The 17809-nt window shown below is 40.0% G+C and overlaps 1 protein-coding gene across 1 annotated transcript; it reads right to left on the bottom strand.

Annotated features, from left to right (window-relative positions):
* Positions 1 to 8710: 8710 nt before the first annotated feature.
* On the bottom strand, positions 8711 to 15002 carry LOC108103727. The gene is made up of 2 exons (XM_041819459.1): positions 14871 to 15002; positions 8711 to 9506 (listed from the first exon to the last, which is right to left on the bottom strand). Exon 2 carries the CDS (start codon positions 9473 to 9475, stop codon positions 8900 to 8902), a length of 576 nt encoding a protein of 191 aa, XP_041675393.1. The 5' UTR covers positions 9476 to 9506; positions 14871 to 15002; the 3' UTR covers positions 8711 to 8899.
* Between the last annotated feature and the right edge of the window lie 2807 nt (positions 15003 to 17809).

Genomic DNA, 17809 nt, shown 5'->3' with positions numbered 1-17809 from the left:
AGCGACCATTTTCCTATAAATATCTCTCATTTCCCTCCAAACACAATAAATAAATTTTTAAAACCATTTTTTTTTATCAAATAAAGCCGACTGGGAGCAATACGAGAAATATTCCCCACTTCACTAAACGTCAACGAAGAAGCCGCACAACTTAACAAAATTATATTACATAGCGTAAACATTTCCATCCCCATTTCCATTTCCTGGTGGAACACAAGACTAGCACTGTTAAAAAAAAAAAACAATTAGCTTGGAAACACCTAATCGCAACATCATCCTTACAAATGTTATAAACTACAGACGCTTAAACGCCAAGTACAAGATCAAAATTAAAAAAAGTAAAAGCGAAACTTCCAGCTCCTTTACATCCACCATACAACCAGAAACTCCTTCACCTAAAATATGGACCAACATAAGGCGCTTCTGCGGTCTTAACCCAAGCAAACAAATTCACGCCATACATAATCCCAAAAACAACACCACAACAACAACAGATACTCTCAAAATAGCCAGCTCCCTCTCACAGCACTTCTCAAAGCTCTCAAGCGACCTAAACTTCTGAGACGAATTCCGAAATAAAAATATAAAATCAACACAACCAAAACTATAGAGGAAAACAGAACTCACCTTGAATTAATGGCAGCACTATAAACACTTAAAGGATCCACTCCGGGATTAAACAGAATTTCTTACGAAATGATACGCAACAGCACCCTTACCACAAAAAACAGAATTAAAATCCTCTTTAACCAAATTTTCGACAGCCACATACCTCAAGCCTACAAAATTAGCTTAGCCATACCGAAACTTAAACCAAAAACTGACGAAACAAACATCTCTTCGTACAGACGCATTTCCCTCAATTGCTGTCTTGCAAAAACACTAGACAAAACAACTATGGTGGGTTGTGACCCACAACATGTAACGTGTAACGGTAGTAGCGATCAATCCTGGATTCTATACATGCGGGGCACGCTTTAATTTTCCGGCTCTAGCTCGTCGGCTTTGGATTCTTTGGATCTAAGAATTAGAATTTAGCGTGCTGCGACAAAAAAAAATCAAATAGAAAAAATGTGAAAATTTCTAGAGAGCTAAACGATAACCGGAAGAACAGAAGGACAATTTCAGAGAAACTAGAAGAAAGGGAAAAAGAAAGAGAAAGAGGTGAGAAATGAAAAGCTTGCGATACACAAATGGAGTGGTGTTCGCTTTATGCCATACCCAACCTATGATCATCTCCGCTCGAGCATGGCACTGAGGATCCCTTTATACCCTAGAACCGGAGAAACAACAGCATGGTTCTGTTAGGGATTTAGTTATTCATTACATTATTTTTTTTAAACGTTATAAAATTGCATAATTAAAAGATACATTTTTGTTTTTGTGCGATAGAAAATTATAACCAGATTGATATCAAATATTCAAAAATAGTGTGTAGAAGAAGAGTAATTATAAAAATGAATTAAAACTAAATATAAAAGAATATAATTATATTAAAAATATATATATAATAGCGAAATAATGTTCCAATATAAAAATTCTTTGGAAAATCGATAGATATTAACAGAAATAAGTTACACAAGGTCAAACGAAGGCATTCATAATAATATTATAGACGCCACAGTTTTCCGCGGCTTGTGGGCGTTAGAGTGGGCGTGGCCAGATGCAACTTCGTGGAAAGATGCAGAGGCATCTCTTAAATACGTGTTCTTAATCAAAGTTTGGTAGCTCTTATAGTTTTTGAGGTTTTTGCATTTTTGGTTTTTCGGGTTTTGTGGGTGTTAGAGTGGGAGTGGCTTGATCGGAAAAAAACAATTCGCATTGGGAGCATCATAAAAACCTACATACTTAATCCGAACTTTCTATCTTTTATAGTTACCGAGATATCAGCTTTTCTAGAAAATCCGAAAACCGTCTTTTGAGCCTTGTGGGCGTATGGATGGATGTGGCCGGATAGTAGTACCACTATAAGATGCGCTGACATCTAAAGATTATACTTTCTGAATTTCAACTTCCTAACTCCAATAGTTCCTGAGATTTCAGCAATTTTAGTTAGCGATTTGTGGGCGTGGCAGTATGCTGTAATAAACTTGCGCTGTCCCGGGACCTCAAGAATCTTCATGCTTAATCTCAACTTTGTATCTGCTATAGTTCCTGAGATCTCAGCGTTCATACGGTCGGACGGACGGACGGACAGACGGGCATGGCTCAATCGACTTTGCTATTGATCCTGATCAAGAATATATATACTTTATAGAGTCGCAAACGCTTCCTTCTATCTGTTATATACCTTTCAACGAATCTAATATACCCTCTTACTCTACGAGTAACGGGTATAAAAATAAAACCAATTTAAATTTCGACGAGCCTTTCCATTTTTTTTTCCGCACGTTTTCACATTTTTAACTTTTTATTAGATATTTTTTTTATTTTTATCTTATTCTTTATTTTAATATTTTAACTATTTAAATCTATTAAAATGTTAAATAATTTTTAAATTTTTTTATTTTTCACTTTTTATTTATTCTTTATAATATTTTTAGCACTGTTCTCGCTACATTATATTTTAAGGTTTATATATTTAAAAGTTCTCTTCATTGTTTGCAGTATATCACTCGTAAAATTAATTTTTGTTTTTGTGCACATTTTTCTTTATATGTTTATGTTTTTATGTTCACTAAAATTGATCTTTATTATTTTATATATTTTCTATTATATTTTCTCGTCTTAGATATTTTTCAGTGTGCACGTGGTTTGGGGACTTTAGTTAAATTTTCACATTTCTGCACTGAGCTTTTTGGCCACTTTCACATCCAAAACAAAATATGCTGGCCCGCGGAGTTCCCTCGATGGGATTGATTGGACGCTCCGCGGGACACTAGCGGGTCGCTGGGTCGGCTTAGGGCTTTTCTCTGCCTGAATGCCGGGCCGATGGATGATCCACATGGAGGTGGGTTCTCCTAGATAAAGCCGGTGTCTCCAAAGGGTTCCTATTTTCCCTGTCTTCAATCTTAAAATTCCGCGGGAACGGGTTGGCGGAATATAACTGGCGGGTTAATTTGGGTAGGTCTTCCTTCTCTAGTGGTTCGATCGAAAAGAACTTTAACATCCAGAGCGGAAATCTACGTCAGTCATCTGTATCCTTAGCTAAATGCCAACACCTCCCTATTTGCCAAAAACGCAATTGCACTAGCACCATAAACTGTAGCAATACACCAATACAACAAGTAACAGCACTCAAAATTTTAGGGATTACCATAAACAGCAAATACAAATGGGACACACACATAAAATCACTTCATCCATCACTACACCAAAAATTGAATTTCATAAAATGCCTCTCTAACCTCAAATTCAATTGTAACACACAAACACTACTCCACGTCTCGAAAGCAACAGTCATAGCAAAAATGGAATATGGCCAGTTTCTATACGGACAGGCTCCGAAAAGTGTGCTAAACAATTTAAAATCACCCTTTGCCCCAGCCAGCATCCTCCCATTAGAGCAAAAACGAGACCAAACAGCCAAACTCACAAAAAACTTTATATTCATCAAAGATACACCAATTCACAAACTTGTCAAACAAAGAAAATCAAAAAAGAACCCATAAACCATAGACCGCACAATAAACCTTTGTCAAGCACTAAACCTACCAACCGAACCAGTTAAACAATACAAATACCAGCCACCTTGGGATCTCCCAAACCTCATAGACACAACATATTAGTAGCCATATTAGTAGCGATCGACCAAGTCAAAAACACAAGGGGAAAGTTCATGATCTGCTCTAACTCTCTCTCAGCAATTGACTCCATAAGAAACACAAACAACAACAATCGACATGCAATATGCCCCTTATTTAAACCCCAAACATTAATTTAACAGACATAAACAGACACTTAAAACTAGAATTCCCAACAAGAAATAAGCTAAACATAGAACACTGCAATCAATGGTATAAAAACATTAACAAAGACAATTCAAACATCGACAATTACTGCAGATCCTTCATCCCAAATCGAGCAGACTGGATCAAATTAAAATAACACGCCTTTGACTAGGCCACGCAAAACTTACACACAAGCACTACTTTAATCAAAACCAAACCTCACCCTGCCCCTTCTGCCAAGGACAATACCATACCCCACCTATTAAATTCATGCCCATCACTCCTCCCTACTAAACTATCTATCTTCAAAAATACAAACCCATTAAATCCCCTTAACGATCTCAACCCTGATAATTAAGAAAAAAATCTTTATTTTCTTAAAAACTTCAAACCTTTATCACAAAATTTAAAAATGCCCTAAATGTACACAAATAAAATTTACCAAGTAAGTAGCCTAAATACAACGAACAATATGTAATTAAACTTATAGATTTAATTATCATTAACCTTAAAAGCCAAAGGCCTTGCTGCCAGCGCTTTCCCAACTAAGTTAGTCTAGTTTTGTAAACTTCTCTATCATTCATAACAAATAAAAAAAATCTTCCGAACTAAAAAATCTTTGGTAAATCGATAGATATTGACAGAAATTAGTTATACAGGGTTAAACGAAGGTATTTATAATAATATTATAGACATCACAGTTTTCCGCGGTATGTGGGCGTTAGAGTGGGTGTGGCCGGATGAAATGTCGTGGGAAGTTGTTTGGGGGCGTGGCTTGATCGGAAAAAAAATCGCATAAGGGGAATCATTAAAACCTACCTGCTTAATCCGAACTTTCTATTACTTATAGTTACTGAGATATCCGGTTTTCCAGAAAATGCGAGAACCGTCTATTGAGCTTGGGCGTATGGGTGTGTGGGGCCGTATAATAGTACCACTATAAGATGCGCTGGCATTCAAATATTATTCATACTGACTTTCTAGAAATAATAGTTCCCGAGATTTTAGCGGTTTTAGTTTTCGCGATTTTGTGATTTTGTTCGTGATTTGTGATTTGTCCGCTGCGTATGGACCTCAAAAATCTTCATGCTTAATCTCAACTTCCTATCTCCTATAGTTCCTGAGATCTCAGTTCATACGGTCGGACGGGCGGACAGACGGACATGACTCAATCTATTTTGCTATTGATCCTGATCAAGAATATATATACTTTATAGGGTCGGAAACGCTTCCTTCTATCTGATACATACTTTTCAACGAATCTAGTATACCCTTTTACTCTACGAGTAACGGGTATAAAAACACAGTTTGGGTCAACTACCAAAAATTAAATTAAATCAAAACAGTTTATACTAGTCAATCCATAGTCATTAACTGTGACATTGTTATAATAAAAAACTAGAACTTTTCCATCTAAATTTCTGTTATATTTATTGGGATGCAGTTTACATCTGCTCTAGTATCCACCTTAAATTTAAAAGTTACTCCATTTATTTGAAACGTTTTCGTCCATCGTACACCGCTTCGTCTGCACTCACTTATTTTTAAGCTGGAACTTAAAATATGACTACTTGCTTGATAATTTTCACTTTTACCTTACTCTAACCAATTAATTGATGATCCAGAGGATTGTTTGCCTTCCACATTCGATTGCTTATCAATAGTTATGTTGTTGAAGTCCGACTGTGATTTCGATCGTCTGTTGCTACCCCGTTTTTCTGCTGTTTACAGTACCTAGCCAAAATGTTCCAGTTTTCACAAACATGACATGTTGCCTCCGTGGCTCGGCACTCGACCAGATGATCTGGGTTAAACACAGCTCCACCACATTTGGGAACAACAGCATTGATCGTTCTGTAGGCTCTGCCTACATAATATTATTAAATTTTATTGGTTTCCATTCTAATATTTCAAAATGGAATATTTGTCGAACGCTTTCAGTACATCTTCCACTGAGCGACCAACAGCTTGCACAGTGATGATGAAGGGTCTGCTGACGTTACTGCAGTTCCTAACATTTATTTTTATTTATTTATCTAAGGCTAACAATTAGTTAAAACTAAGAGCTAACAAATGGCTAGGAGCAATAGCAGCTAGGGCCTTCAGCTCGGCTTAAGTTAGAATATGGCTGGTGAATTTTTGGCTTATGAGTATATACAAGCTATGGATTACTATTTACATTTTATTTACAAAAACTTTGATTTAGTTAGATTTGGGAGGTGATATGGGAGTTGTTTAGGAATTTGAGGATGTTTAAAGAGTTTGTATCTGTGGGGTTAGCTATGGTGCTGATTGGATCTGGATTATTAAGGAATAAGGATCTTTGCGTGGAGAGGGAGGGGCAGGAGCAAATAATATGGTGGATGTCAATCTGGGAGATGTTGCATAATGGGCACACGTTGTTCCTAGTTCTGTCGAGGTAGTGGGCGTTTGTTAAGAATGAGTGTCCTAGTCTGAGGCGGGTGATGATGATTTGTTCTCTTCTGTTTAGGAGGGAGTTTTTGAGGGGCTGGGTAAACGTTGATGACTTGAGTATTTCTTGGTACCAAACGGAGGTACGCAGTTGTGTTTTTTTTGCATGTAGGAGAGATTTTAAGAAATGGGATGTATCACTGGGGCTTAGATTAGGGGTGTAGGTTAAGGGGAATTTGGCAGCGTGTTTTGCTGCAAAGTCCACCTGCAATGCCCATGTGACTGGGGATCCAGATTAGTTTGATTTTTGGGAAGTGTTGGGTGATCATATTGCGAGCTAGGGTTGGATAGTGAGAATGGTTATCGTGGTTAAGAATCGCGGTAACTGAGGAAAGGGCGTCTGTACAGATGGTATGCTTGCCTGGCAGCTTGGCGCAGATGACTAAGGCTTCCTGGATGGCTATAATCTCGCTTGATAGTACTAAGGAGAAGATAGGTAGGAGGCCTGTTTTTATGGTTTCGCGCTCGGTTGTAATGCTGTAGGTGGTTATACCATTGGCTTTGGAGCCATCTGTGTAGATGAAGTTGTGATTAGGATAGGATGATTTGAGGGAGTGGAAGAGTTGTTGGAAAACGATTGGGGGAGTAGTGTTTTTATTATATTTGCAGAGGGAGGTGTCTGTGGCTTTGATGATGTTGAGCATGTTGAATTTTTTGGAGGGTAACTTTTTTATTGGGAGGGTTGGGATAGAATGGGAGTTACAGATTTTTAGGCTTAGGTCTATGGTACTGAAATATCTATAGTTTCGTTTTTGGGGTTTTGTGAAAGTTTTTAGGAGGGTGTCCTTAGACAGGGAGAGGGTTTTGGGGAGCTTGCCGGTAAGGAAGTCTCTTTTATGTTCGATGGTATTGATGCCCGACTCAGCCAGAAAGTTGTTGGTTGGCGTAGAGCGGAATGCACCCAGTGCTGATCTAATTGCGGAGTTAAGAGAAGATTTTAGGCGGTTAAGCTGGGATTTAGGTGCGCGACCGTAAATGGGGAGGCAGAAGTCAATTTTGGTCACTATAAGGGATTTAACTATTTGGACAAGAGTTGCTGTATTAGTGTTGTTTTGTGAGGTCAGATTTCAGTTTGTTGATGTGACAGGACCAGTTGTATCTGTGGTTAATAGTAAGGCCTAATATTTGGAGGGTATTGGTGCTAGGGATAATGGTGCCGCCTGAGATTATCTTGGCCTTGCAGTTATGTTTGCGGCAGATGTGGATGAGTTGACATTTTTCTACAGAGAGAGTGGAGCCCGATTGGAGGCACCATTCGTCAATGCGATTAAAAAGGGATGAGAGGTTGGATGTAGGATTTTTACGCTTGTTGTGTTGAATAAGGAGGTGGAAGTCGTCAGCGTAGGCGCAGAACTTAATTTGTTTAGGGATAGATAGGATGTTGGAGAGGGAATTGTAGGCAATTAGGAATAGGATTACGGAGATGGGTGAGCCTTGTAGGATACCATTGTCAAGTGGGAATATGCTTGATAAGCATTTCCCAGACTTGACGGTGATTTTCCTGTTAGTCATAAAGTTCTTGACGAAGTTGGTGATTTTTGGGCCTAAGTGCCAATCGTGCAGCTGGTGTAAGATCGTGTCACCAATTCTATCGAAGGCTTTAGTAAAGTCTAGCGATAGAATTGACAGATGCTTTTTGAGAGCAATGGATCTGGACGCTAGGTGGTCTACGTAGAGTAGACTGTCGAACCACCACAACCTCTTGGCCACAATTTTGTCAAGAACTTTAGATAGGCACGGGTTCAGGGAAATGGGTCTACACGAGGAGAGTTCAGTTTTGAGTTTGTTAGGTTTAACTATTGGAAGGACGAGGCTAAGTTTAAGTGATTGGGGGATGTGGGAGGAGAGGATGTTGTTGAAGTGGTTGACAATTCTAAGTTTTACAGGGATAGGAAGGTTTTTCATGGAGTAGGAAATTCGGTCGAGGCCTGGGGTGTTGCCTCTTAGGGAGTTCAGTGCGGATAAGAATTCTAAATAAGAGATGTTTGTTTCAATTTCTAGGGCTGGGTTCGAAGGTTGGTATGTGGGGACTGTATTCAGGAGTTGTTTATTGAGGCGAAATTGGGGTGAAAAGTTATTATCATCTGCTTGCTCTGACCACGTTTGACCGAATGTGTTTGCGATTTCAGTTTGGTCGGTAATAACCCCATGGTTGCAAATGCAGTGTGAAAATCCGGGAGAGTTTTCCCGGAAAAATTACTTTAAAAATTTAAACAAAAAAAAGACTTGCGACTAGCGGCTGGGGAATTTCCAAAAAAAACGAGACAAACGAAACGAAGTTGGTTCCAAAGTTTATTGCTGCCAGCTGCTTCGAGGTTCGATCGGTTCATGTTCTCCCGAGAGCAGCATAACACTTCGCATAGCCACGAACTGAAAAGCTTATCAGTTAGATCACAACAACTCGGCTGTGCTCAAGATTGAGTGAAACTGATAAGCTTTTGTACATTGGTTTTTAAGGTGGTTTGTTTACATTTTGCCTGCGTATTCAAATAATTATTTCTTTTCATCTTTCCTTAAAACTAACAATAAAACTTAATCTACTGCTCCAACATTCCGGCCCCGTTGAAGGCCTCCGGCGCTTTAACCTCCTCGTTAGGAGCGTTGCTTACTGGCAGCAATGCCAGCTTGTGGATGGCGCGCTTGATGACGCCTCCTGACGTCCGTACCTCCGCCACACGCACTCTTCCGTCCTCACCGACTGTTATTGCCACCACGCGGCCTGTAAGCCACCTTTGCGGGGGCATGTTGTCCTCGTGCACGAGCACCAGACACCCGACCTCCAGATCGCGGCCCTCGACGCACCACTTGTTGCGATGCTGCAGGCTGGCGATGTAGTCCTTGGACCAGCTGGCCCAAAACTGCTGCTTGAGATCGGACAGCATTCGCCACCGCCTCAAATATCCGCAACTGGCCTTGCTGGAGATTCCGCCTGTGCCGGACTCTTGCGGCAGCGTGATTAGAGGCTGTCCGATAAGCAGATGTCCTGGAGTCAGGGCCTCTCCATCGTGAGCCGCGTATCCTCTCAACTGTTCCTGACTGCGGTGAAACGCTGCGCTCAGATCCTTGAGCACGTTGCTCGCTCCCATGAAGTTCGTGGCGTTGTCGCTGTACATCTTCTGCGGCAGCCCTCTCCTCCCGACGAACCTTTTAAAAACAGATAAGAAGCTGTCAGTGGATAAATCTACATCTAGCTCAAGGTGAACAGCCTTTGACGAAAAACACACGAAAACGGCAACATAAGTCTTGATAGGAGGTTTACCGCGGATCTTTAGTGACACATAAAATGGTCCGCAAAAATCTACCCCGCAAACCAAAAAGGGGCGTGCTAACTTGACCCTATCGGCTGGCAAATTGCCCATTATCTGACCCATTAGCACTGGTTTGTATTTGAAACAGTGGACACAGCTACGGACAACTTTCGTGCACGCTTCTCGCGCATTGATTAGCCATATCTGCTGTCTCGAAAGTGATACCATCACCTTGGCGCCAGCATGGTAATGAGTACGATTCAGGTCTCGAAGAAATAGCGAAAAAAATTCTGATTTTGAGGACAGTAATATTGGAAATTTGGCATCATACGGAATTTGTGCATTTAACAACCTTCCCCCAACTCGGATTAATTGAAGTGTTACGCCTTCTAGTTCGCTAGTGTGTAAGAAAGGATTTAGACGTTGAAGCTGTGGGCTTAAAGATTCAGATTTCTCTAGCTTGACGTATTCTAAACCAAAATCAGCTCCTTGATATACTTGGACCATTCTTAGAAACGATAACTTAAGTTCGTTAGCCGAAATAACCTTATCGCGATTATTTTTCTTCCCTTGAATAAACCGATTTACATATGCGATAATCCGCAGGAGTTTATTGAATGACGAACATCTTCTAACAAGCTCAATGAAGACATTCGGTTGATTTGTTGTGACGGAACATACTGCCACGCTTTTCTTGTTCTCGGACAACTGTAACTCCGGTGAAAGCTCAGTCTGATGAGAACGAGGCCACTCGTTAGGATGTCGGAGTAAAAATTCTGGTCCATTTTCCCATAGCGTACATTTTAAACCCTCTATATCTGTTCCACGTGATACTAAATCGGCTGGATTATCTACCGTGGGCACATGCCGCCAGACAACATTCTCTGAGAGCTCTTGAATTTCAGAAACTCTATTCGCAACAAATGTAGCTAGAGTGGACGGATCCCTCTTTAGCCAGTATAAAGTGACTTGGGAATCCGACCAGAAGTTGATGCTTTCAAACTCTAATTTGTTAAGCAAGGGAAATACTTGAGTCCATAATTTGGCAAGCAGATGCGCTGCCCACAGTTCGAGCCTTGGAATTGATTTGGTTTTGAGGGGGGACACTCTCGACTTGGCGGTCAGCAGTCTTGACAAACTATTTGTCCCAGCCACGGTACGAATATAAATGCAACAGCCATTGGCGTGGCTCGATGCATCAGCAAATCCGTGGATTTGAACACTGTCATAGGAAGACAAACAAATGTATCGAGGAATGGATATCCGGTCAATTTGTAGTAAATTCTGTTTGAATTCATTCCAACTGGTATGTAAATTCATGGGAACCGATTCGTCCCAATCCAGTTTTTGTCGCCACAGTTCCTGAAGCAAGATTTTAGCTCTCGTGATCAGCGGGCACAACAATCCCAAGGGATCAAACAAACGGGCTGTGACTGATAAAATGTTGCGTTTAGTTGGTGGTAGGGACTGAAACGAATCCTCCAAACTATAATGAAAGGCATCACTCTGAGGGTTCCATCTCATCCCAAGCGTTTTCACAGACTCGGAAGTGTTGAACATAAGCGATTTTTCTGATCCCTGGTTAGTCATCAAACTTGGGTGATTTGTTGCCCATTTGGCCAGCTGGAAACCCCGAACTCTAACACCTTGGTCACTTCTTTGCGAATGACTTCCAACTCTTCTAAACTGTTTGCTCCTGTGAGCATATCGTCTACATAGAAATCACTTGAAATTACCTCTGATGCGACAGGATGTGACTCAGAGTAAATTTTTGCCAGTTCAAAGAGGCAACGAATGGCCAAAAATGGAGCAGAGGCTGTTCCATAAGTGACAGTGTTGAGGCGATAGGTTTGGAGAGCTTGCGTCGACTTTTCCCTCCACACGATAAGTTGGAAATTTCTGTCTTCATTGGCAATGTTAACTTGCCTATACATCTTCGAGATATCAGCAGTCAAGGCATATTTGTGTAATCGAAATCTTGCCAAAATAGGTAAAGCTCCCGAATCGTTGCACCCACCATTAGAGTCTCATTTAATGAGATCGAGGTGACGTTTACTTGAAGCGTCAAAAACAACTCGCAACTTTGTGGTGCTACTATCAGGTCTCAGGACACATTGATGTGGAATGTAATAGTGTTGTCCGAGGAGGTGTTGGAAGCAGCGACATATGCCCAAGGTTAAGATACTCTTCATAAACTTTGATACATGTCATGTAACTCGCGATTATTTGCAAGCTTGCGCTCCAACGCAAGAAATCTGCGCCTTGCCGTTTCGAAGGATAATCCTAAAACACTTGGATTTGTCTTAAATGGCAACTTAACCTCAAAACGACCTGACGAAAGCCTGTGTACTGTTTTCTCAAAGTGCTGCTCGCAAGCAACTTGTTCAGCTGTATACACAGCCTTCGATCTCTCCGGGACGTGTTCCAATTCCCAAAAACGTTCTACAAGAGAGTCGAGAGAACTTATATTTACACTACCAGTGACGCTGCATACTTGAGCATTATTCGATACGCCTTGAGTGTACTTTCCCGAAACAATCCATCCTAATAAAGTTTTCTGTATTGAAGGATGTTCTGAACCCAATTTTATTTGACCTACGCTGAGAAGTTCGAAAAAGGGTTCTGCCCCAATTAGTAAGCCTACTTTTGCAGGCTTGTGAAAACGAGGGTCTGCTAATTCAATATTTGCTGGAATTTTCCACTGTGCACAATTGACTTCATTATCTGGTTGATATGAGGAAATGGAGCTTAATACCCAAAAATCAGTAGCGAAACTATGAGCATTGACGCGAGAATGAATCGACGCGTGGACTTTGTGCCGTACTACCGAGTCGTTCTTTCCTACAGTAGTCATATTCAAATAGGATTCTTTCCTGCGTAACCGCAAACGCTGTGCTAAGTCCTCGGCCATAAAGTTTATTTGAGACCCTGAGTCTAACAGAGCTCGTGCGAATTGAAACTGTCCAAATCTATCCCGTACCTTAACGACAGCCGTAGCAAGAATAACTTGGTCACTACTTGCAACATGACAAGAATGGGCTTGATTGGGATGATCAAATGCTACTGAATGTGCTTGGGCTTGCGTTTGAGGAAGCGATCCCGAAGAAGTTGGTTGCTGCTCTACCCCGTATCTGTGAAAAAGTGTGTTATGAGGTTTGGAGCAAACGCGTCACTTTACTGCTTTGCACTTCTTGACTGGATGACCTGGATTCAGACAATTAATACACAACCTATTGTGTTTCGTAAAATCGAACCGTTGGATCACTGATAAAGCCATGAAAGGTTGACAACTGCCTAAACTATGGTTTGTCGCTGAGCAATATCGACATTTTGATTCAGGTCTGCGATCTGTTTGTGTGCATGAGAAGGAAGATTTGGAATATCCTCTATTGGAACCTTGGTTAGGCTTCCCTTTACTTTTGGTTGACTCTTCAGCAGCTAAATGTTGATATCGCCGATTCAACAGAGTCGCACAATCAGACCATGTAGGCAGCGTATTATAATCTAGCTGTTCCTCAAATCTGGATTTTGTTGTGTGATCTACTTTGGACATTGCTATGTGAATAAAAATTGCGTTGTTTATTTCCTTTTCACTACCCAAGGACTGTAACGATGCGTAGAGGGCCGATATTTCATCTATAAGAGACCTCAAGCCTGATGAAGAGGGTTTTGATACTTGCGGGAGGTCAAACAGCTGAGAAATCGTGTCAAAAAAGATCAAACATTTATTATCGTACACGTTTTTTAGACTAGCCAATGCCTTCTCATAATTTAAATCCGAAATTTGAAAAGCTTTCACAGTACCTAATGCATCATCTGTTAGACATGTTAGCAAATGGTTAAATTTCTCTATGTTTGTTAGAGATGGGTCGTTATGAACTAAACTCTCAAAAAGACTTATAAAATTTTTATAGTCGGAATGTTTTCCACTAAATTTCGGTAGATTCATTTTTGGCAACTGAGACGAATGACGATAACCACCTATATCACTTTGACTAAGTCTCTGAGGCTCGCATTCTCTCATTGCGGACCGATATAACGCTTTTGTAATTATGCACATCTCCTCAACAGACGCTCTTAAATCATTCACTGGATTTAGTACATCGATATCTCCTTGAATATCCATCAATTTCTCGCAATATGATTCGAGAAGTTGCATTCGGTATTCCATTTGAAACCTATCGAATGAAATGGTTTTTTCCTCGAATGACGTTCTCATACGTTGAATGTCACTCATTACCCTGCCGTGTTTTTGCATAGCCACTATTAGTTTAGCACTAGGCTTTGACGATGATTCCTTTTCTTTCTCAGACATTTTAGGTTAATATAAAAAAAATAAAATACTCCAAGTAAAACCAGTCGGACACAAGGGTTGAATAAATTTATTTCCAAAATGCTCAAATGCTTCCTTAATAATTTTCCAACAATATCTAAATTTTAAATTTTAAAAATTAAACAAATTTAATTTCTCCAAAAAAAATTTATTGGGTTGGATAAGGGGTTAAATTTGCGCAGAAGCACCACCAAAATGCACAAAATACGTTTGTATGTGTATTTTCCGTTTAACCAAAGCCGAAAAATGCACAAATGTTGAATTTCATTTGACAAATAAATTGTCCAAACTATTTAAGTGGATCCCATACGGGTTAAAGATGCCCACAAACACCGGCAAAAAAAAACCAACAAATGTATTAAACTTTTTCTCCAGGCCGAATCTTTGAATATTTACCGAATTAATATGCAGGCAAATATGTACATATAAACATAAAACTGTGAGCAGGGCTTAAATTCACTGCCGAGTTTTGTAGGAACTTTTGGCTATATACAGTTTGAAAACCACTGCCGCTGCAAATTGCGCTAAAAATTAACCGATGTATTGTTTTACATATGTACAGCATAGAAGCCACTGACACTTATATATAGCAGACAAATAACTGCTCTGCAAATGCACAAAAGGGAATCGAAATTGGCGGCGAAACGCTGGTATGTTTGTACATATGTATGTAGATATAGCTGTACTTTTTAAGTTGCAGCGTATGTATATAACGCACATAAAATTTTCAAATTCTCGCAAAATTTAAAACACCGTAAGTTTTGTCAAAGGCAGTTCACTTTTTATTTTATTATTCGGAAGTTAGGGTATATTTGGGGTGTAATAATATTTCTAATATAAAGGTTCCAAGAATTAATACCATGTAAAATGCACGCATACACACATAAGGTGGAGTGCTCACAAATTTTAATTTTTGGCACTGAATACCTGGTTGTTGTTAGGCATAATTTTCCAAGCACTTTCCTTCCGTATCCAACTGCTTTCGCCAACACTTCACTGCTTCGCCGAATTCCACCAGCTAGAATTTTCGCCAACAACTTTAAAAAAACTAAACAGATGCCGAGACGACGAGAGGTGCCCTGTTTTTCGATTGTTTTTCCGACGCGAAAATTAATAACAAAACTAGCCGTAGTCCCTGTTCGGGCGCCATGAAAATCCGGGAGAGTTTTCCCGGAAAAATTACTTTAAAAATTTAAACAAAAAAAAGACTTGCGACTAGCGGCTGGGGAATTTCCAAAAAAAACGAGACAAACGAAACGAAGTTGGTTCCAAAGTTTATTGCTGCCAGCTGCTTCGAGGTTCGATCGGTTCATGTTCTCCCGAGAGCAGCATAACACTTCGCATAGCCACGAACTGAAAAGCTTATCAGTTAGATCACAACAACTCGGCTGTGCTCAAGATTGAGTGAAACTGATAAGCTTTTGTACATTGGTTTTTAAGGTGGTTTGTTTACATTTTGCCTGCGTATTCAAATAATTATTTCTTTTCATCTTTCCTTAAAACTAACAATAAAACTTAATCTACTGCTCCAACACAGTGAATATTTTTTTGTGGGTGCATGCCGCAAAGTCGTTTGATGTTTGCCCACATTTTCGTGGGGTCAGAAAATTGATTGATATCCGTAGTAAAACTACGGATATCAGCTCTTTTGGCTATTCTGACGGCTCTTTTGAGTTTTGTGTTTGCTTTTTGTATTCCATGGTGTTGAAGGAAGTAACTTCTCTTTTTAGGGTTCTCCATTTCATGGATTTGTCCCGTTTAAGAAGAGTTAGTTCCTTGTTCCACCATGGAACTGTGCGATGGAGGGGGAAGGTTGTGTTTTGGGGAATTGAGAAATGGACGCTTTGAGTGATTATTTTTTTTATTAGCGCTGCTTCGCGGTTGACATTGCTGCTGGGATGGATTGAAGTGTTGAGGAGGAGGGATTTTTCTTTGAAGAGTTCCCAGTCTGCGGATCTTAGTTTGAAGGAAGGTTTGGATAAGAAGGAGGGAGAGGATGGGTTGTTAAACAAGGATAAAAGAATAGGGAAGTGGTCACTGCCATATAGGTCGTCCAACACTTCCCAATGTATTTCGGGTGCTAATGGCGATGATGCGAAGGATAGGTCGATGTGAGTGAAGGTGTTGAGGGTGGAGAAGTGGGTAGGGGATTTGTCGTTAAGGAGGATGAAGTCTGATTTGTCTAGGTAGTCCGCTATTATTTTCCCTCTGGCATTATGTTTAGGCGAACCCCAGTAGGGGTGCCAGCTGTTAAAGTCCCCTAGGACAAGTGTGTGCAGATTGTGCGAAGCAAAGGTATTTTCGAGGTTATTGGTATTAAATGATTTTGAAGGTGAGATGTATGTAGAAATTATGTTGAATTTGTATTTAGAGTGGATGTTAACTCCGACGGCATCGAAGTCGGAGTTCAGAGACATGGGGTTTTGGGAGATGGAGTTGTGGATGAGAAAGGCAGCGCCTCCAAAGCCGTTGTGGTTGTGTGAAGTGTATAATTTATTGGGGAGGGGAGTGAGGATAGGTTTGATATGTGGGTTTCTTGAAGGGCTAAAATGTGTGGATTCTGGGATTTAATTAACATTTGAAGTTCTGTGTAGTTGTTTCTATAGCCGTGTATGTTCCATTGAATTATTGTTAATGACATTTTAGTGAAGATGAAAGTTTGTAACTTAACTTTATTGGTAGTGTTAACGGTTTGAGTTTAAGGTTCTATATAGATTCGATGTCGCTGTTGTTAGTGAGTTGGATTTTATTTAGCGCTTTGGTCTTAGTCTTAGATGCTTTAAGATTAGTTGTTAGGTTTTAAGACTTATCTTTATGGAAGATTTTTATTTTTAGTGAGTCTTCTGTGAGTTGTGACGAGTACGATGTGGTTGGTTTTTTGGTATGTGTGATGCAGTCAATAACCATGTCTTCTAGTTTGTCGTAATCGTGGTGGTGATGGCGTTGAAGAGTTTGGCCTGATGGTAGAGTTGTTGTGACTAAGCCGGTAGCTGTCGTATTTAATGGAGAAGTTTTTGGTTCCTGATGTGTTTTTTTTTATGTTGCGGTTGTGTTGTGTTTGGGTTTGTATTTATATTAGCATTCGATGATTGAGGGTTAGTTGTCCTCTGAGTTGTGGCGTTTGCAAGTGTTTTGGCATAGGTGTTCCTCGATTGAAATCCGTGTCGTTCGAAGTAAATACGTTGGGCAGTTTTGTGATAAAATTTTTGTGTGGTTTTAATAGCTGTTAATTCTTGGTTTTTTATGAAAGTGGGGCATTTGCGGTCGATTGGGCTGTGCTGATGGTCAAGTTCTGGGTTGTTTGTGCAGTTTAGGCATTTTTTTTTCGTTTTTGCATGTTTCATTGTCGTTTGTGTGTTTTGTTTCTGAGCAACTAGTGCAGGTTTCGGAGCTTTTGCATATTGGTGCTGGGTGACCAAAGCGGAGGCATTTTCTGCATCGAAGGGGAAGTGGGATATACTCTCGTACACGCACTGTTTCGTATCCAATTCGCAATATTTCTGGGAGTTTGTGTGTTTCAAATGTGATAATGATTAATCCGGTTTCAACTAGAGTGGTGTTGCTGCTATCAGAGTTGGGGTTTTGTCGTTTCATTATTTTTTTAACTTCGCTTACTTTTTGTGGTTTTAGTTCTTGTAAGATAGTGTCTTCGTCAATATATCTAAGGTCGTTACAATAAATAACTCCCTTAGAGAAGTTCAATGTTTTATGTTCGCTTGTTGTCACTTCCATTTCTGCGTTTTTTGTAAGTTTAAGGAGCTTTCTGGCTTGCAATTCATTTTTAGTTTTTATTAACAATGTTCCGTCTCTTATTTTTTTGCATCCGTCAACTTCTCCTCCACAGGCAAAGTCCACGGTGAAATGGT

This window comes from Drosophila eugracilis, unplaced genomic scaffold, assembly GCF_018153835.1.
Source record: "Drosophila eugracilis isolate 14026-0451.02 unplaced genomic scaffold, ASM1815383v1 contig_1477, whole genome shotgun sequence".
Classification (NCBI taxonomy): domain Eukaryota; kingdom Metazoa; phylum Arthropoda; class Insecta; order Diptera; family Drosophilidae; genus Drosophila; species Drosophila eugracilis.
The sequence above is the reverse complement of the archived record's forward strand: the minus strand, read 5'-3'. Positions and strand labels throughout refer to the sequence as shown.

Excerpts from the sequence above, each read along its gene's own strand:
- LOC108103727 (XM_041819459.1), bottom strand. The coding sequence starts at position 9,475 with ATGTACAGCGACAACGCCACGAACTTCATGGGAGCGAGCAACGTGCTC.